This window comes from Mytilus trossulus, chromosome 6 (assembly GCF_036588685.1).
Source record: "Mytilus trossulus isolate FHL-02 chromosome 6, PNRI_Mtr1.1.1.hap1, whole genome shotgun sequence".
Classification (NCBI taxonomy): Eukaryota; Metazoa; Mollusca; class Bivalvia; order Mytilida; family Mytilidae; genus Mytilus; species Mytilus trossulus.
Genome location: NC_086378.1, coordinates 77,216,367 through 77,238,071, shown reverse-complemented (window position 1 = coordinate 77,238,071; position 21,705 = coordinate 77,216,367). Strand labels below are relative to the sequence as shown.

The 21,705-nt window shown below is 31.4% G+C and overlaps 2 protein-coding genes across 6 annotated transcripts in view; both read left to right on the top strand.

The window, feature by feature from the left end:
• The window catches only part of LOC134721901 (uncharacterized), a 33,595-nt gene extending 26,328 nt beyond the window's left edge, over positions 1-7,267 (top strand). For 2 of the 5 annotated variants that reach the window (XM_063585180.1, XM_063585181.1), the window contains exons 3-5: positions 3,271-3,390; positions 5,369-5,482; positions 7,064-7,267. In XM_063585180.1, the coding sequence (XP_063441250.1) occupies positions 3,283-3,390; positions 5,369-5,482; positions 7,064-7,150 (309 nt within the window). In that variant the 5' untranslated portion in view covers positions 3,271-3,282 and the 3' untranslated portion in view covers positions 7,151-7,267. Of the gene's footprint in view, positions 1-1,561; positions 1,701-3,026; positions 3,047-3,270; positions 3,391-5,368; positions 5,483-7,063 lie in introns of those variants that run through there. The other 3 variants (XM_063585182.1, XM_063585183.1, XM_063585184.1) reach the window with 3 other exon arrangements.
• A 9,376-nt stretch (positions 7,268-16,643) lies between these two features.
• LOC134723760 (uncharacterized) lies at positions 16,644-19,466 on the top strand. The gene is made up of 5 exons (XM_063587309.1): positions 16,644-16,730; positions 17,048-17,185; positions 17,502-17,618; positions 18,337-18,454; positions 19,152-19,466. Exons 1-5 carry the CDS (start codon positions 16,682-16,684, stop codon positions 19,372-19,374), a joined length of 645 nt encoding a protein of 214 aa, XP_063443379.1. The 5' UTR covers positions 16,644-16,681; the 3' UTR covers positions 19,375-19,466.
• The last annotated feature ends 2,239 nt before the right edge of the window (positions 19,467-21,705 follow it).

The following is a 21,705-nucleotide window of genomic DNA, read 5'->3' as shown; positions in this document are numbered from 1 at the left end:
CCTATCATGTATCTGTGGTATGCATTTGCCCGCCCCTATCAGGTTTCTAGTGTATGCATTGGACCCACTTATCATTCTACGATGTTTTTAACTTGTTTTAATGAGTTATTGTATCAACTGATGTATATTAGCAACTTAATTTGAAGACTGGGGCAACACATATATTTCAAAGTCTATTGAAAAGTATAGTTAATAACTTTTGCACCAGACTGTGTATGTGTTGCGCAGGTTCATTTACAATAGTACAATCACACACACAGAACTGTTTGTCCTGTTTTAGACAAGAAATCCGATAATAGCCTAATTGGTATAGTAAAAGTATCACAGTATTAACTGCTTGTAATGAAATCGTTTGTCAAATGGTTACAATTTCATTCAGTCAAATAATTATGTCTTTATATGTCTTTTTTATTGTTAGGCATGGGGTGGAGATTTTTCTTTTATAGTTTTTACAATAAAAATCCTTGATAGGGATAATAAAATAAGTTATATTGGTGAAGCTTTTATTAACAAAGTAAGATACACGTGTGCATTCTAAAAAAAATACGTGACAGGCTACAATTCATAAGTTGAGCAATATATTTAACTTTACAGAAATGTAATTAATTCTTGATATATTGATTAATTCCTTATAATGGTCAAGGCTCCTATGAAACAAGGTCAGATCCTTACCCAACAGCTACTCAGCAGCGTCGCCTGGTCTCTATCAATGATGGCACAAGAAACACCCTTAAAAGCTGTACAGTATGTCATATACTCAACATAAAAGTGAGGTGTTACACACCTTGTGGAACACCTGTAATTTACAATAAATTTTGGTCAGACTGAATCAAGTTTATATAATTATGTTACTGGTTGCTCCCTTTTTTTTTGGCGTTTCAACTCAATCGATGCAACGTAAGATTGAGTTGAAGATAGCAGGAACGGCTTACATCTCATAAGGGGGCCTGATGGGGTGGATCTCATCACGATTCACGAGCATTTTTTTCTCAATCACGATTCACATAAAATATATTTCCATGATCACGGATCACGAAAAAAAATCTGTAGAAAAACGGATTACGATAGCGAAAATGCGCCGATCACGAAGAACGAAAATAATCCATCAGGCCCCTCATAAAGGAAAAAAGGGCACAACTGCTTTACAGAAATTTTCATGGAATTCTATATTTGTTTATATTCTTGTTTTGCAAATTAGTGATTGACATTGCAATTGTTTTCGTTATAAGAAGGAGATACTTGTCCTTAAATGTTTCTGAAAAGTACACACATTTTGTCGAGATTTTTGACACCAAAACATTTCTACAACTAAACGATTTGAAGTGAAAAATAAATAAATATATGTTCAATGAATTGCTATATGAGTAGAGCACTGATTTTGTCATTAGATAAAATAAACACTATACGTGCCATCTTGACAGATCCGACCACCACTGTTTAGTGACCATTGTTAAGTTATCAGATAGAACGTCTACAAAATGTAGGTTTAAAATTTTTGCTATCAAATTTAATTTTATGAATGAAATTTGACCTTGGTTAATCCATCCATGACTTACGACCTAACCTTTATCGACATCTATTGTAAATCATTTCTAATTTTTTAGAACTACGAAAGGCTATACTGTTCAAGACATCAGAAAAACGAATCTTAAGTGTTGAAATAAGCCCATTAATCAGAACAAATAGTTATGTTTTTGAAGGTAAACATGTTATTAAGTGGACATTTGATATACGGGGAACATACTGGAATCTTTGTAAAACTTCAATTTGCTGTGAAGTTCACTCTGTAATGGTTGTTCATACAAAATTGTTCAAATATTTGTCTGTTGTTCCTTTTTTGTTAAATGGTTAAATGAAAAGTTTAAATTATAATTTCAAATGATTCAAATACGCCTTTTTTACAAATTTCTTTGATAGTAAAACACAAAGGTGTTTGAAGAATATTTGAAAAATGTATTCAACTACTAGCCGCGGTATAGAACTTTTACAATTTTTGACCTCTATGGGAGGAATCATTTTTGCTTATATTGATGTTAAACGCACACATCAGTATTACGTCCGATGGGATATTGGAACTTTGAATTCGAGTAACGTGAATGAAAAGTTTGCTATAACGTTAACAATTTAATTTTTACAAACTAAATGAAATGTTCGTGGATAGTAGATTTCGTGTTTTTAAGCTAAAGCCTGCATACATTTCTATGAAAAATATGAAATTCGTTGAACCTTAAATTTCGTAGTTCCTTAGAGGACGAATTCCACTAAAATTGGTACCAAACGAATCAAAATGAATCCCAAGTAGTATAAAATAATAAGATGTGATATGATTGCCAACAAAATTACTTTACATTAGAGACCAGATGACGTAGAAATTATAGGTCAAAGGGAAACAATAGGGTCTCCAACAATGAGCAAAACCAATGACCGCATAGCAAATAGCAAGTTATAAAAAGTTCAGATATAACAAATGGAAAACATTATACAAGAACGTTTGATACGATGCAGAAAATACAATTATAATTATAATATAATTGCAATGATCTACAATTTTTATTTTCAACATATCTCTTTAAATCAAAGTAACTTCTTTAATGTAAAGAAAAAACCCAACGCGGACAGATGTACTCGTTGAACACTACATGACCAATCACGTTCATGGGCTTTTCTTTTGCAGTGTTAATTGTACATCAGTGATACAGTAATTTATTTTCCCAATCATCGAAATATGGTCGCACTTTGCTTGTAAATCATATGATCTATTCGTTAGGAAATATTACAGGTTGCAGCTAACGTATAATGATTAACAATGATCGAAAACCAAACGAACGAATAGACAGACGAACGAACAAACTACTATGTATATTCATTTCAACTTATAATTTGTATACTACCTCGTTATTCAAGATGCAGTTTACTTTAATGCGTATTTCAAAGGGAGTTAACACGAGTTATTTTCAAGTTTAGAATAATGACAACAAAATTATCTCCCTTACCTTTTCTTCGTACCAAATATTTTAGGGCATCAATGAATACATTTCTACAAGATGTAATTTGTTTTGGTTATACAGTCGATGTGAGATAGAGAAAATAGGAAGAACAATGTTTTGTGAAAACATAAGTTCTTGCTATATTTGGAACATTGTGCATTGTAATTCTGTTGAAAATTAAGAGATTTTAGAAGTATGAATTCTTTAAACCAGAGACATATAATACTATATGTCTCTGTTTAAACACTGCAATGCACATTAGTAATTTATTTGCATTTTCTAGTTTTAACTGAAAATGGCGAGATCCAGAGAGCAAGGACGAAAACCAAAACAAAAGAAGGCAAATAAAACTGGAGGTGTCAACAAGGCAAAGACACAAGCAGTAAAAACCAATTTAAAGCATGTGAGTAAAATCTATTTAAAAAATTTCACATATTTGCCAAATAAAAAGTCAGGATCAAGTAAAAAGTAAAATCACAAAAATACTGAACCCCGAGAAAAAATTCTAAACGGATAGTCCCTAATCAAAGGGCAAAATCAAAAGCTCAAACACATCAAACGAATGGTTAACAACTGTCATATCCCCCACCTGGTACAGGTATTTTCTTATGTAGAAGATGGTGGATTAAACCTGGTTTTATAGCTAGCTAAACCTCTCGCAGTCGTCATGATAAAATTCCATTATATTGTAAACCTATTCTTTTTAGTGATTCTTAATTGTAACCTTTTGTAATTGCATCTTTCGCTTCTTATTGTTTATAAAAAGTACCATACTTTTTACAGCTATTGCCTCCATTTGTAGTGATTATTGATTGAACTGTATAATTTGCAACAAAGAATTGCGTATTCAAACTTTTGTTCAATAGAAAGTAGGCACTGGCTACGGTTACATGGAAATGTAACAATAATAAAAATATTATTGTTACATTGGAGACTAATTGCCGGAATGAAAGTTGGGCGAGGAACCGATTAATTACGAATGTAACAATAACTACTGAGGCTACGGTTACATTACGTTATTGTTACATGAAAAACAGCAATGCACCCTAGATTTATTAAACTTAAATCTTCTATAGTTGTATTGCTTAATTCTTTCATATGTACTATACAATATTTGTAATACTTATAAATAATACAATAGTATAATATTGTTCAACAAATGGTGTATAACTTGAATAGTTTTACGTGTTAATGGTTTTGATGTTCTTAAAGATACTACTCATCATTAGGAGTTCAAAGGCGAAAAATATAGTTCAATGGTTTCACTTTTTTTTTAAAGTATTTAACTGCACACCTACTCTTATTACTGTCATTATACTTTATACCAATTTTCAAAAAATTAAGACATACATTTCATTATACAGCTATACAACTTGACACAAATTAATACATCAAAAGCAAAGTTTGCTAACTATAACTTAAATATTAAGAACTTCTGTATGTACACATATCCGTGGAGGACATAATTTCGTTCATCAAAAATGTGTCGGACTTTAAAAACCACTTACTGGATTTGTAGAAATTGTCATTGTAAATTAAAAATTAAAAATTACAGTAAATAAATGGTATGTAATGTAAATATAAAATAAATGTCTTTAACTTTTATTATTTAGTACATATTACTAGTCCCATCGTAAATTACTGTTTTTCATGTAACAATAACGCAATGTAACCGTAACCTCAATAATTATTGTTACATTCGTAATTTATCAGTTCCTGACCCAACTTTGCATTCCGGCAATTAGTCTCCAATGTAACAATAATATTTTTATTATTGTTACATTTCCATGTAACCGTAGCCAGTGCCTAGAAAGTAAGAATTATAAATCGTAATGCTCAGTATTTTAATTTCTATGGAGTTTTATGGCTTATTGTTTATCTTTTCGTATTTGTTTCAAAACTTTGGTGTAATTGTCCTCCGCCTCTTCACTTTCATGATCGTGGTGTTATGCGTTCTTTAATTTATGTTTTGTATTGTATTGTCCCCGGAGACTTCAAGCAGTTTGTCTATTTTGTTAAAAATTCACAGGAGTAATTTTATTAATGCACTCTGCGCAAATATTCTAAAAGCATACACCTAGTATTGTTTTATTCTTCAACAGCGCTCTGTAAATGCATTTCAGACCAAAGTCGTATCGTTGATTCATTTTGGTTTACAAACAATAATAAAAAAACAGTTGAATTCTAAAGGAGCATACTGTGACGTCATCATCATCGTTTTCTGTGATTATCAACTCAATGCTATTAAACTTGCATGCATATTTTTTTATTGAAAGTCAGCTCTGGTATTCCATAGAATATATGTCATGTTAAGTACCTCTGTTGAAACAAGTAGGTGTTATAATTATGTTATATGATGAACTGTTTTTATCATATTTCAGATAAATGTAAATAATAAATCAAAAACAGAAGAGGCAGATAAAAAGTTTGACGAAATGAGAGAAGAAATGATAGGCGATGCAAAAAAAGAAGAGAAAACAGTAAAGAATACACAGGTAAGGTCAAGGTCACTTATTACATCAATTTGGAAGTACCCAACAGTAAAACGTTATATCCTGTTCATTTCAGTTCTGAATTTGAAAATAGGTCAAAAGTAAACATCAAACAACAGGAAATAGCCAGATCACATGTTAAAGAAGAGGAACGAAAGATACCAAAGGAATATTCACTCATAAATCGAAAATAAACTGACAACGCCATGGCTAAAAAATAGAAGGACAGACAGACAAAAAATAGCACAAAAACACAGCAAAGATAGCTAAAAACTAAGCAACACAAACCCCACAAAATCTGGAGTTCATCTTAGGTGCTCCGGAAGGGTAAATAGATCCTGCTCGACATGTGGCACCTATTGTGTTGCTCATGTTATTGCAAACTCAGTAAATAGTCTAACCCGGTAGGTCATAATCCGTAGAAGGGAACGGGATTGTAGTTACGCCATAAGGAATCTACATCCCCTGAAATAAAGTTCCAACAATTATCATGTCTGTGAACATATTTTTTATGCACAGATGATCTGTACAAACTTTAGGTTATATTTGTGATTGCAATTAGCTACCTGCATATTTCAATTACCTTGTCACTAAAAAGAAGATCAAACACGGTAAAAAAATAGAAAATAAATGAAAGTAATCAGGTTAAATACTAAATTGACCTAAACTTTCCCAACTTTCAAAGTTCAATTAATTTGAACTTTAAAATCATTTTGTACTGACTAATTTTAGTATACAACTATGCTCGTAGTTTCTGACTTTAAGAAATTGAAGTTTCATTTGTTTCATAAAAAAAATCAAGACTCTTTCTTCATTTAGATAAATAAAGAATACATAGATTAAAACAAAAACTATGCATGATAGACACATGATAAAAACTAACTCACTTAATTGGTAATTAACAAATAAGATAAAGTATTATCAATTGTGGGCAATATTATTGAGTAGTATTCCTTTTAGATCCACGTGACTGTAGTAGCGACCAAATGCAATAGTCATAGAATATAAAGCCAACATTTTTTGCCAATTAGGGATTTTTTTCAAAAATTCAATAGAAGGAGTACACCATCAAAGAGAGGCGAACGATACCAAAAGGACAGTCAAACTGGTAAAAAGGAAAAAGACAAAGACAAACAGACAAATAATAGTACACATTACACAACAAAGAAAACTAAAGACTAAGCAACATGGCCCCCACAAAAACTGGTTGTTATCTCAGGTGCTCCGGAAGGGTAAGCAGATCCTGCTCTACATGTGACACCCGCGTCGAGTTGATATTTGTGATATTCGATGTGAATGCCAAGGAGACTACTATTAAACCTTCAACAATGAGCAAAACTCGTGCTGTATAATTAACCATTAACGGTCCCAAGATTATTATATAAACTTGAGATGTTTAGTATGATATGCATCTGTTACATTGTAAAGGAAAGAAAGAAATAATAATGGGAGCTTTTTGACAACATTAAAAGATTTCTAAATTTTTATTGTTAAAAGGATTATTTTTGTATTGTTTGAGTTCTTATGCAGGAAGAGTTAATATATAATTAAAATTGTGGTAATGCCTTGTGATTTTTCTTCAAGCAGAAAAAGACCTCCAGTTTAAATCCAAGTGTCAATATGGAAGATGCAACAACAGAGTTTGCCAAATTGGGATCTAGTGCTACTTGAAGAAGCTGTTTGATTGGTGAAAAGGATTGTTTTCGGAGTGAACAATGTATCCAATATCACAATAGAAAAAAAACAACTTGCATAAATTGAAATATATAATAAATATTTTGATACTTACATGTTATGCTTGTTAATGACTACATATTTTGGAATTTCTTCATACATTTACTATTATTATTCTTGGAAAATTAACAAAACTGTTCAATAGAGTATTATGATTTCAGGAAAAGTTGTATTGAATGATAGTATCAATGTTTAAAATATGAATCTTTTATTTTACAAAATCTTAATCTAATGCAATTTTTGCAGTGAAAAAAACCCCGATAAAAATCTATGATAAGTGTGGATATATTGTGTAAGCTTTTCGAGTGATTAATTTAGCTTCAACCTTTAAATTTGGTTATGTCCACTGCAGATTGCTAAGGTTGATTCAATAAAGGCAACAGTAGTGTACCGGTGTTCAAAGTTCATACATCAATTGAGCGATACCACAACACGGCTTCAGACTAAAACCGAGGAAACACATCAACTATAAGAAAATAAACGAACAATAGGAACACTGAATTGAACAAAAAAAACTAATATACACAGAAACAGGCTATTTGATAACAACTGCCATATTCCTGACTTGGGTACAGTACATTTTAAGAAAAAATGGTTGGTTGAACCATCTTGACAGAAATACAGCACAAACACACAAAAACATTCATCACAGATAAACGCTCAACCATTTAATATATTAGAAGACAGAATATGCAATCTGCAGAACAACAACGAACATATTTAATAAACGACAAACACCACAAGATATAATAAAAAAAACAGTGACTCGCTTACGTAACTAACATGCAATATTGATTTTTTTTTTAATAATTTTCACAATTCTTCTCCAAAGGATTTTCATGATAATGATATTATGGAAAGGGAATTTTATAATTTTTTGGACTACAAACGGTAAATGAGAACAGATAATGGAACCGAAATCATAACTGAAACATAAAAAATGAATACATGAATGTTGGATGTACATAATACTGAGACACGTCGCATACATGTAACAATGCAAATTCACACTCAGTACTAACGGATGTTGATATTGCAAACCGCAGGTTGACAATGTGATACATCATTATGAACTACTTATAGCTCTGCGCTTTTGTAGAGTTGACCATTAGAAGTTGTTATAAAATGTTTGATACAAGTAGTCACCAGTTACAAATCTCAACGCCCAACGTCGAACCATTTCTAGGTAATACATGTTGTTGGCCTTGTTAGTATCCATATGATGCTGACATACTCCATCTGTTGTCTTGCAATGTTCTTATAGCAGAGATCTTGAATTTGCGGCAGTACTGGTATATCTTTCTCTGTAAATAATTCTGATGTTAATGACTCCCCGCACAACATAGGTCGATGTGGGTATTCCAGTCCAGTGTGTAGTGGATGTTTTCTCCCAAATATTTTGCGGATTCAACTTCCTCAAACAAATGGACATGGAATGTATATGGTTGTCTTATAGGTTTTTTTCTAGTTGGTGATGTGTGTCTTAGTATTTGTTGGGATGCAATTCTCATATGTTTGTAGTGACTCCAGATCGTCGTGAAGTATGTCTGCATCTCTGTTATGTTTTTTTTGGGCATATACCGAACGCAATCATCGGCAAATAGGCAAACATAGATTTGTTGACAGTGTAATCTGGTATGTCGTTAAATGTTATACATTTACTGGTAAAGAGTTTATATGTGCCATTTAGTTTGAGCTGTTGACAGATTTTTTAATGCTTAAGATTATTATACAATATTAACTGCTGCACCAATATTTTTTGCATGTTTACCTTTTACCGGTACGTCTGTTAGTTTTGCTGAGATGTTTAGCTAGCTATAAAATCAGGTTTAATCCACCATTTTCTTCAAAAGAAAATGTCTGTTCGAAGTTAGAAAATTGAAAGTTGGTTTTCATTTGTTTGATTTGTATGAGCTTATTTGTCAAACTGTGTCCACTTGTATTATCCCTATGATAATTGTAGTAGTTCAAATTTATTTTAATTGATAAGTCGATTGTTTCTTTTTTTCAATGGAATGAAGTTTAATATCAAGAAGAGGAATCATTCGATCATTGAAAAGAAGAATCAATGAAAATTATAGACTTAAATACCCAGACAGAATACTTAGTATATTGAAAATAAGGCTCCATAGTCAGATATATATACAAGATATTGCAAAGGGATACCTTTGTCACAATGTTTGTTCGTTAACGAAGTTTCGCCAGTAAAAAGTGCAAGTTTGGAAGTGATTTACGTCGAACACAAGCATAACGATGGAATATATTTAGAAATACACGTAAACCAATGCTTTTGTTTTTAAAAATTAAGAAAAATATATGATTAAAAAACAACAAATAAAAGTAAACAGGTTGCATCAAACATTTTTGGTAGATCAACAGAATGCGCTATTCGAATATGACGTACAAAAAAGGGAGCCAACAAAGAATATCACATGATCAAAATACAAAATGTAGCTTGGTACAGAAAAAAAAATTAGATTAATTTTTGTTTTAGAAGTTAATATTCTAAAAACAGATATACCTGTAGAGTAAGTATTGAAATGACGGAAGAGTGAGCATAATACCGATCTTCTACAATAAACATTTCATTAGTACAGCCTTTTAAAATCTTCAAACCTGTTGTAAAGGCGAATTGGCATCGGTCGTAATCTTTGATTCTATGAATCTATTGAAGAATATTATATGGTTTGTTCTGGAATATGACAGTTGTTGTCCATTCGTTTGGTGTGTTTTATCAGTTGATTTTGTCATTTGACTAGGGACTTTCCTTTCTGAATTTTACTCGGACTCAGTATTTTTGTGATTTTACTTTTTACGTCGAAGTCGATGGTAACAGTCTCAACTAACAAAACATTGGTTGAATTAAAAAGAAAATGAACACTTAATAAACTCTGTAATACTCTAACCTTGTATTAGTTTGTGTTTATGAAAGAACATTATTGTTAGATAATAATTTTATTTGTCTTTCTATTTTTTCAACCTTTAATTTTTGATAATATGAGTTGAGCGTGGCTCGGTATTAAAAAGTGCCGCCATTGTGTTATTGCCTTTTTTCTATTCTTGTCTATAATTTTGCTTATGCACTTTGTCTTAAAAGTGTCTATATGCCAATTAGGATTTTCTCTTTTGAACTTGTTATTTGTTTTATACTGATAAAGTTATAACACCATGTTGACTGCTGTGTCCAAATATTTGACATTTTTAGCTATTGTATGTGTATTCCTCACGTATTGTTGTCAATTTATTTGGTACATGTTTATATTCCTTGCGACTGTAATACAAGTGAGAGGTTTATATATAGATATAAACCAAAGTTTAATCCATCATTTTCTACATAAGATACTGTCTGCCCCATCAGGAATATGACCGTTTGTTCCCAATCATCTGAAGTGTTTTAACTTTTGATTTTTGCCATTCAACATAAGAATTTAAGTAGAAGTTCGGTATTTATAATTCAATTTTACTCTATATCAGTTTTTTTTATGACATTGTTATTCATTTGAGTCTCTTTGATAATATTCTTGTGTATGATTTATTTTTTAGCATCGTTAATAGTATTGTTAAGTCTTTGCTGAACGTTTCGGACATCGCATAGCATTATCATATATAGTTTGTTTTATATTTCCTTTCCTACTAAGGCCTTATATATTTCACTCTTTGTTTACGCAAAAAATTGAAATGTTCTTGACATATATTAATTTACAGTTTTAGATAAAGCGGAAAGTATTTTGTTGTACCAAGTATTAGATGCGGATGATGGAATAACATATATTTGTCATTGTTTGTATCTTTACAAACCACATGTAATCCCGGTTTTCCAGACACCATTTAATATAGGCCATCTTTGTGAAGGTTGCTCTCAATGTCTTTTTACATTACAATATTTTTTTTTTAGATTTTGTTTTAATCATTAATCTTTGAATCAATTTCACGGATAAGTTAATTGTTTGCTGCGAAGTGACATGATGGCAAGTTATATATTTAAATTGTCAGCCCTCATCCCGTCACTGATCCTCTTTTTGACATGATGGCAAGTTATATTTGTCAGCCGTCATCTCGTCACTGATCCTCTTTTTGACATGATGGCAAGTTATATATTTAAATTGTCAGCTCTCATCCCTTCACTGATTGATCCTCTTTCTGACATGATGGCAAGTTATATATTTAAATTTTCAGCCCTCATCTCGTCACTGGTCCTCTTTTTGACCTGATGGCAAGTTATATATTTAAATTGTCAGCCCTCATCTCGTCACTGATCCTCTTTTTGACATGATGGCTAGTTATATATTTAAATTGTCAGCCCTCATCTCGTCACTGGTCCTCTTTTTGACCTGATGGCAAGTTATATATTTAAATTGTCAGCCCTCATCTCGTCACTGATCCTCTTTTTGAAATGATGGCAAGTTATATATTTAAATTGTCAGCCCTCATCTCGTCACTGGTCCTCTTTTTGACAAGATGGCTAGTTATATATTTAAATTGTCAGCCCTCATCCCGTCACTGATCCTCTTTTTGACACGATGGCTAGTTATATATTTAAATTGTCAACCCTCATCCCGTCACTGATCTTCTTTATTTTTTTACCTATACAATATTTTCATGTAAAAAGTAATTTCACAAAATGCTGAACTTAGAGGAAAATCAATTCGGAAAGTCCATAATCACATGGCAAGATCAAATAACAAAACGTATCAAAAACGAATGGACAAGAACTGTCATATTCCTGACTTGGTACAGGCATTTTCAAATGTAGAAAATGGTGGATTAAACCTTGTTCTATAGCGCTAACCCTCTCACTTTATTGATAGTCTTATCAAATTACGTTATATTTACATTGATGCGTTAAGTAAACAATAAAATAGAGTGTTTGACGTCAGAAATTTTTAATACGTCACATAAACCATGAATAAACATTTTTTTTGCAATGTTAATAACATGATGTCTTTTACGGGATCTTTTTCTTTTAATACTAGTATACTGTTCATAAAACATTCATAGCATTCGAAACACTGATGTTTTTCCCGTCTTTATTTAGGCATGGAAGGCATAAGATAGGTTTGTCACAACTTTCTGATTTTTTTCGACGCTTTTAATCTGTAAATGATTTGATTTCCAACTTTTCTAGGGCCATTGGTGAGTCTTGAGAATCGAAACTGTGATAAAATTGAAATAAGGAAAATATGTTCATATACACAAGAAGAAAATAAGGTATTGAGCTGAAATGTTAAAGTAGAAACGCTTAAAGGTTTCTAAAGTTAAAATAAAGAACTCGGACTTCCTTTCATTTGAGTTTTTCTGTGCATTTTTATTGAGATAATCCGCAAGATGTGTTTTGTAACGAAGTATCTAACTTGTACCTAATTATTCACTTGGCGACTATTGTATATCTAGATGGATTGTCTTCATTTCTTTGTTCCTTAAATTTCTAGAACCATTCATATAGAAACGAACCGTGTACCTTTCCCTTTCAACCTCTTCCTTTTTTTCATATGAATCGGTGTTCCTTTAGACACTTATCACGCACGAGGAGATCAAATAAGCCAGATCATTTAATGTCATGTTTAGAAATGTTGATAAGTATTCTTTCCATTAAAAATCCATTTTTTTCAGATTTGGATTCATTTACATATCCTTCAGAACTAGAAATTCAAGAAAACAGCAGAAACGGTTTTCATCGCCTCAGTTTTAGACTTATACATAGAATTTAACATAAGCGGTCATCTCAGAACCTGAATCGATGACAAACAAGACCATTTTAATTTTTGAATTATAAATCCCCACAACATAGCACACGCATATACATTTCCCGACTTTTTGTATGTGTCTTTGTATATTTTTAACCTTCACTGTCTATAGATATAGATATATGAAGATATGGTATGTGTGCCAATGAGACAACACTTTGTCCAAATCGCAATTTGTAAAAGTAAATCATTATTATTAGTCAAAGTACGGTCTTTAACACGGGACAGAGAGCCCCAAATTTGACCAGTGAAAAACCATTCAAGCGGTGAAATAAACGATATAATCTATTAAAAAAACGAGAAACGAGAAACACATATGAACCCCTTCAACAAACGATAACTACTGAACTTCATATTCCTGACTTAGGACAGGTACATAATAAACGTTTTAATAGCTACCAACCTTCACCCTAATCTGAAACAATAGCGAAACTTCACAGTATAGAACGACACTCTATAAAATATCATTTAAAATGGTATAACTCATCAAAAGACATATGAACACATATAACATATAAGGAACGAATAAATACAAAATAAATATTATAAATAAAGGCAATACTAGTAGTAGTATACTGTTGTGAGATGTCAAAAAAAAAAAAAATAAAAAAAAAATTAACTGAACAAAAGCAGCTAAATAGAATAATGTACACATGTAAAAGAAAATAATTTTGTTGTAAGGTATACAGTTTAAAGGGAGTCCATTTTAAACTATAATTTTTGTTAATATTATTCTACAATAGCATAATAACACAATGGTGGAGTATTTACATTTACAGCCAATGCGTTATTGTGATATGTTTTGTTCATATACTTTGTCTAGATAGTATATACAAATGTAAATGCCATTTTTTTTTGTTTAACTCAGTCTAGTCTTCTGTTTCATCGTGATTAAGATTATGACATAATGTTCTCTGCTGTATCAAATTGATTTGTTTACCTATTGTTTCTCTGTCTTTTTGTTTTGCCCATACATTGTTGTCAATATAATGGTATGTATTCCATGCGACTGTCATGCAAGTGTGAGTTCTAGATAGCTATAAAACCAGGTTTAATTCACTTTTTGTACTTATTATGTCTGTACCATCAGTTGTTTTCCGTTCGTTCGTTCGATTGTTATGTTTTTGATTTTGCAATTTCATTAAGGACTTTCCGTTTGAATTTCCCTTGGAGTACGGTGTTTCAGTTATTTGACTTTTTTTTTAATCTAGCAGAAAACTTGTCTGTATTCTTTTTTTTCACGATTTCAGTATTCTTTAGATTTTTTTCTGTTTATTTTCGCCTATTAATCACTATTCTGTAAACTCCATCGAAACACTCGTTTACCGTCATTTCAGCCTACTTTCAAAGTATCATTTTTGACTAACCAGACCCAAAGGGCCAATTGAGTTTTTACTCATCACTTGGAGTCCGTCGTCGCCGTCTGTCGTCCATCGTCCGCCGTCTGTCGTCTATTACTCAATCTTATTAAAATAAGTTCTCATCACTTGCTCCTATATTTTTTATATGTCGCGTGCACACGGCGACATATAAAAAATCGAGGAGCAAGTGATGAGAACTTATTTTGATAAGATTGTCGTTAACTTTTACAAAAATCCTCTTCTCTGAAACTATTGGTCGAAATTTAATCAAACTTGGCCACAATCATCATTGGAGTATCTAGTTTAAAAAAAATAATTGCCGACTACCTGGCCAAACAACCAAGACGGCCGCCAAGGCCAAAAATAGAACATAGGGGTAAAATGTAGATTTTGGCTAATATCTCAGAAACCAAAGCATTTAGAGCAAATCTGACATGGGGTAAAATTATTTATCAGGTCAAGATCTTTCTACCCTGAAATTTTTAGATGAATCGAACTACCCGTTGTTTGATTGCTGCCCCATTATTGGTAATGTTTAGGAAATTTTGCCTTTATTGGTTATTATCTTGAATATTATTATAGATGAAATAAACTGTAAACAGCAATAATGCTCAGCAAAGTAGAATCTACAAATAAGTCAACATGACCAAAACTAAGACAAATGTAACAAATATTGTCCACAATCATCAGTAGGGTATCTAGTTTAAAAAAAATGAATGTTCAGATGACCACGCCCAAAAACCAGATTTGCTGACATGGCTAAAAATAGTACAAAAAGGGTAGAATGCAGTTTTTCCCTTATATCAAATCGCAGCATTTAGAGCAAATCTGATGAAATTAAATTGTTTATTAGATCGAGATGTATATGCCCTTAAATTTTCAGACCAATCCCGCATCTTTTTGTTGGGTTGCGGTCCCTGAATTGGTAATTTAAAGGAACATTTTGAAGCCTTTAGTTGTTATCTTGAATATTATTATAGGTAGATATAATTTGTAAACAGCAATAATGTAAGACCTACAATGCACAAATCAGTCAGCTTGATCAAAATGGTCAATTGACCCTTTAAGGAGTCATTAGATATATATAGAAAGATGTGGTATGAGTTCCAATAAGACAACTCTTCGTCTAAATAACAATTTATAAAAGTAAACCGTTATAGGTACTTATATAGTCATTATATAATGCCTTTTATAGTAAATTTTCAACAATTTTCAACACTTTTGTACATTTTTGTAAGTTTTTACAAAATAATTTCCACTGTAACAACTGGGCCCAGTTCATTATAGATAGAGATAATTGTAAACAGCAAGAATGTTCAGTAAAATAAGATCTACAAACACATCACCATCACCAAAACATATTTTATTTGGGTCATGAATCTATCTGTGACAGATATGCACATAGACCAAGATTAACGACACAGGCTCTTTAGAGCCTCTTGTTTTAATTATTATTATTATTATCTCTTTTCGTAATTTGTATTGACCTTCACTCAGTTAAAGTCACCTCAGTGTACAAATATTATAGTTTCTTTGATACAGGGCCAAACAAATTGACGACATAGGTTAAGAAACAGACATAGGTTTTTATCTGTAGTTTCATTGGTCAATTTTCCCCCTAATGATAGTATAAAATAAGAAAATCCAAATTCAAAACTATTTACTGTCTGGAAGGCTTGTAAGTATTGAATTTTTATTTTACTCATTTGAAATTAAAGCGATATTTGTTCTTTATAATTCAGTTTCTTTTATATGAAGTTTTTTTTAACCTTATCCCATTTTGCACGTTTATATATAGAAATAAGCAGATGTGGTATAATTTAAAATGAGGCAACTGAACAGTTGCTGCTAGAGTTATGATGAATAGAATTTGAGCAAGTATTTGTTACCGTACGGCCTTCGACAATGAGAAAAGTCATATCGTATTTTCGGTTTATCACTGTTACAAGTATTTATGATATATGGACTGTGTTTTGTTCTTGTTCATCGTCTGTCTTATAGAAAAGGTCGGTGGTTGGTGAGGTCGGTTGTACTTTTTAATACTTTTGGTAATTGCTGTTATCTCTTTTATGTAACATGTGTGCGGAAACTGTTTAAATTTAAGCTGGGTGGTTAAAAATTTATTTCTAACTCGTATTTTTCCATAGATATACATTTTTCCATAGATAAACATTCATTTAATTGTAACAAACATCGATGTAATTACTCTCTTCATAATGAACATATATGTTTCATGGAAAATTTGAAGAGTTATAACCACTAAAGAAACGTCCATATAGCTTACACCCATTGTGTTTTGAGTGATATATTTAATACTGTTTTTCATATTGTATAGCCCACAAGACCCCAGATTATTTAAAAAGATGATGTCTACATGGACGTTGATTTTCCTTCTTCCAACAGTTATGGCAGGTAATTACATTTTGCATGTTTGAATTCAGAAAATATTTATAAATATTAAATATAACGATATGGATATGGAATGATCGAAAATGAGACGAATTACCACCCTACTTCAAATAACTATTAAAGTTCATTTTATATATGCATCAAATAAGTAAAGGTATGACAAAATATTTATTTTTCTTGTTTTTTTATTTTATAAAATGAATTGTTATAGAGCGTGTTTAGTAATTTCCCCGGATAATGTAAACAAATATACGTGCAAGTATGTCGGTCATTTGAATTATACATTGTATTAGTTTCTTTTTATAATTCTATTTTTGCAGTAAGTTGGCCTTCTGGTACATATACCTTAATAAAGCCACAATCTGGATGTCCGTCTAACTGGCAAATAGGATGGCGACACCAAGACAACGAAGATAAAAATAATCAAAATTCTGTGAGCAGTCCTCATCACTTTGAAGGTAAGCAGTCAAAACTTTTATATGTATTTATTCAGACCGAGTACTCTTACATATTATGTCAGTAACTAGTCTTGTCATTTTACTTTTTATAATCAAGCAAAAGAAATAATTTATGTATTAGTAAACAAAAAACATTTGAAATAATTTATCAACACCACATTTTTTTGTTAATTTGTTTTCCTTTCAGTTTTTATCTTCCTTTTATGTTCGGAACATAGTTTGTATATCCATTTAATTTGTAAGATAACAATTAAAACATCAGACAATACATCTGTGTACCAGTCATTGGTTATTTTGCATCTGTTGTTATTTTTAGGATCCTTTGGTAGGAACACAAAGATGTATTACTGTACTAAAAACACATACAGTGGGTCAGTATCATGGCCGAAAGGAAATTACTGTATCCTCAAATATGGCTCATATTGTCCCTCTGGTACGTATCAGATATTTGTTTACGCATGTCATCGCACATGAAAATGATATATTTTTATTGTATATGTTATGCCAGCTCTGTACGATTTATCTTTGAAGAGATGAGTGATTTAAAATTTAAAATATATGATTGATAATTATTGTGTAATGCCATTATTCGCTTGTTCATTCGTTAAATCAATTATTTGTTGATTGATTGATTTATTGATTGATTTTTCTTTTTGTCCATTCATATAAATATTATTTCAGAAAACTATTCATTCATGGTTCATCAATATATTAATTTAAAAAATTATCATTAATAAATTCACTGGGCATTCAACTCTACAATAGTGTGACCATCTCTGAATTTTTCCAATTGGATATTTCTTCAGTTATTTACAGTACATGAATCTCAGTCGGACAAACATGACCAATATGACCATCATGTGATTATTATATAACCTTCAGCAGTTAATGTTCACATGAATTTATTTAACAAAACACAATATTTTAACAAAGGCAGAAAACCTAAATAGGCATTTATGTTTATGTTTGCCATTTTCAGTGCTTACCGAGAGTTTTTTGTTGACGAAACTCGCATATGATACTGGTATCTACCGTAAGTTTATTAATCATCTGAAAACTTCTTTGATCGAAGATGAACTTCATGGTTTCGTATACAGTCTCCTTTATTCTATGTAACATATACAAAGAAGTAAATTTATAGTGTATTGTAGGATTTAGTACCGGAAGTATTTTTTGGGATGATGAGGACTCTAATAATGCTAACGACAAAAGTGGAGTACTACCCAGTGGAACATACGACAGAAATACCAGGATAAATTACTGTTGCAGGTATCTATCTATCTATTTCTAAGAATATAACTAAAGATTTTCTTATGACAGGCATATCTTATCTTAGCCGTATTTGGAACAACATTTGGGAATTTTGGATCATCTACGGTCTTCAACTTTGTATTTGTTTAGCTTTCTAACTATTTTGACGTATGTGTCTTATATAGACGAAACGCGCGTCTGGTGTATCAAATGATAGGCCGATAACCAATGAGATAACTATCCATTTAAGGTCAAATGAAGTTGATGTTTTCAATTTTAATAGACAATCGAATGCCTTCAACAGTAGAATAGATAAAACAAAACATGCCGTAAAACCGTCTATAAGAGATGCGGCCTAACTCAGAACAAAATAATTTACGAAATACAAATATGGCATACATTAACCAACGACAGAATGTATATTTATTTAGTTTTTAATGATTTTGTTGACACAAGGCAATTTCTTTATGACAATATGCATTATATTTATTTACCGAATTTGCTTTCTTAAACAAGTTGGAAAATGTTCATTATTTTTAATGTTTAAAAAAAGATATAAAAAATTTATCAAAATACAAAATGTACACTTTTTAATATAATTTAAAACGAATGAATGACACATATTGTATGCTTATGATCCGCTTTTAATTATATTGAATAGAAAACATATTGTTAAGGAAAATGACAATGTCATCCGTGTACTCTATTTAAACAGGTCTGATGGGTCCTACAGTACCGCTATTAGGCTTCCAACTAGTCAAGCTTTTTACCTGTTGAGATTTACGTCAAACTGTCAAAGGGTGATTGGGATGAACGTAAGCGAGGAGTACGTGAAGACTGATGACGAAGACAACAACAATGCAAACAGCGTCAGTGGAAGCCATCCTTTGAAATCTGGGACAAGAAACACACAACTTCATTACTGCTACTATTATTAGAAACCACTGACTTCAACATTTTATTTCTAACTTTTTTTCTCTTTTTTTTCTGAACTTTATGATTTCAAACTTGAATAAAAGTTTCTCCTTGATGGGGTTATTTTGTTTTTGTAATAACAAAAATGCCATCAAGTGGTTAGTCAAACAGAATTTTAAATACGCAGATTTATTTTTTGCTGCTGCTATCCCGAGTTCAGTTTATGGCTAAACTTTTTCAAACATCTAAATATCCCGCCATTGTGTTATTGTGCCTAGGTCATTTCTGTATTCCTGTCTATAATTTTCCTCATGTAGTTTTCCTTTTCATATTCCATTTTTTTGTGGTGTTTTTTTTAAAGATATTTTTTTTTTTTTTTATAGTGATTTAGATTATAACACAATGATGACTGCTGTAACCAACGTTTGTACCTATTGCATCTGCTTATTTTCTCACATATTGTTGGCAGTGTACTGGATTTATATTCCATGCGACTGTCATACAAGTGAAAGGTTTAGATATACAACCAAATTTAATCCACTATTTTCGACCATCAGAAATGTGACAGTTATTTTAAATTCCTTTGGTGTGTTTGAATTTCTGATTTTGCCTTTGATTAAGGACTTTCCGTTTTGAATTTCTTGTTGTTCGTTTTTTTTTATTTAACTTTTTTAAAATTTGCCTGTGACATTGTTTTACCTTTGAGCAACCTTGCTTATATTCTATTCTGTTTACTGTTTAATATTCGGCATCATTGGTAGTTTTATTAAATTATGCTGTACGTTTCGTGCATCTCATATCATTATCATAGTTTGTTTTATATTTCAATTCCTACTAAGGCCCTACATATTTCACTCTTTATCTACGTACGAAGTATTAATTTACAAATTTAGATATAGCGGAAAGTATTTTGTTGTATCAATTGTAGGAAACGGATGATGGAACAACATATATGTGTCATTGTCATTACATTTACAAACCACATTGTATTCCGGGTAAATACCGGTAAATATAGGCCATCTTTGTGGAGGTCACTCTCAATGTCTTTTTAAGATTTGGTTTTGATTTATAAATCCACTAATCAATCCTACAAATATGGTTTTAGTGTGACACGAACTGACATGATGGCAAACTGTTTTTTAAATCTCAGAACTGGAATCAATGACACACAAGACAATTTTAATAATTAATATACCAACTTCACCTGCATATGAGATTTACATTTCCAAACTCATTTGGTATTCAAGTGTTTTCATATGCTATTTAGATTTTTATAAAACACCACCAGTGTCTGAGAAGAAAGTTGACGAATAGGGGTTATCTCAAAGAACGTATCGTCCTTTAAAAAAAAAGTTCATAGGAAGATGCGTAGAACTTTGTTGATAATTCTCCGTATCAACTTCACAAATAATGTTTAAGTGATGGCATTGAAGTTAAAAATCTAGGTGCGACCTATTTATCATCTTTATAGTATTCTTTTTATATGTCTTTGTATATTTTTCTAGCCTTTCCTGACTAATCTATTTTTTTTTTAGTAATATAATTTTGGCGTGAATCGCCACTTATACATACCGCTATTGTGTTGTTGTGTAATGGTAATTTTTATATTCATGTCTTTCCATTTTGCTCATGTACTTAGTCTGTAAACTATGTATTCTTTGTGTTGAAATTAGTCTAGTGATCTAGGTTATGGTGATTACGATTTAAACAGGTCAATGTACGACCTTCGACGTGGAGCCTTGGCTCACACCGAACAACAAGCTATAAAAGGCCCCAAAATTACTATGTTTGGTCTGTTTTTAATTTTGCCATTAGATTATTGACTTTTCGTTTTGAATTTTCCTTGAATTTCAGTACTTTTTCTAATTCACTTTTTGCTTCATTCTTTATAATTCAGCCCACAATTAATCTCTAGCCTATTTTCTGTTATTCTTTATAGTGTTAAACCTTACGGTTATCCCATTAATCATTATTCTGTAAACTCCATCCAGACACTCATATATTGTTATTTCCTTTTTTCAGAGTATTATTATTTTAAAAAATTATTTTCTAATAATTTGTCTTGACCTTCACTCAATTAAGTTCAACTCAGTGCACAGATGTTATAACTTTGATTTGGTACAGGGCCAAACAAATTGACGAATAATAAAGGCAACAGTAGTATACCGCTGTTCAAAACTCGTAAATCCATGGACAAAAAGCAAAATCGGGGTAACAAACTAAAACTGAGGGAAACGCATTAATTATAAGAGGAGAACAACGAAACAACATTAAAATGTATCACACACAGAAACGGACTAAGCATTAGACAAAATCCTATGAGATTAACAAATACAACATCAAAACTAAATACT

Bases quoted from the DNA above. Each gene is read 5' to 3' on its own strand.
- LOC134723760 (XM_063587309.1), top strand. From the start codon at position 16,682: ATGATGTCTACATGGACGTTGATTTTCCTTCTTCCAACAGTTATGGCA. The intron at 17,186-17,501 runs GTAAGCAGTCAA...TGTTATTTTTAG, and splicing joins CAGTCCTCATCACTTTGAAG to GATCCTTTGGTAGGAACACA. The intron at 18,455-19,151 runs GTATCTATCTAT...CTATTTAAACAG, and splicing joins AGGATAAATTACTGTTGCAG to GTCTGATGGGTCCTACAGTA.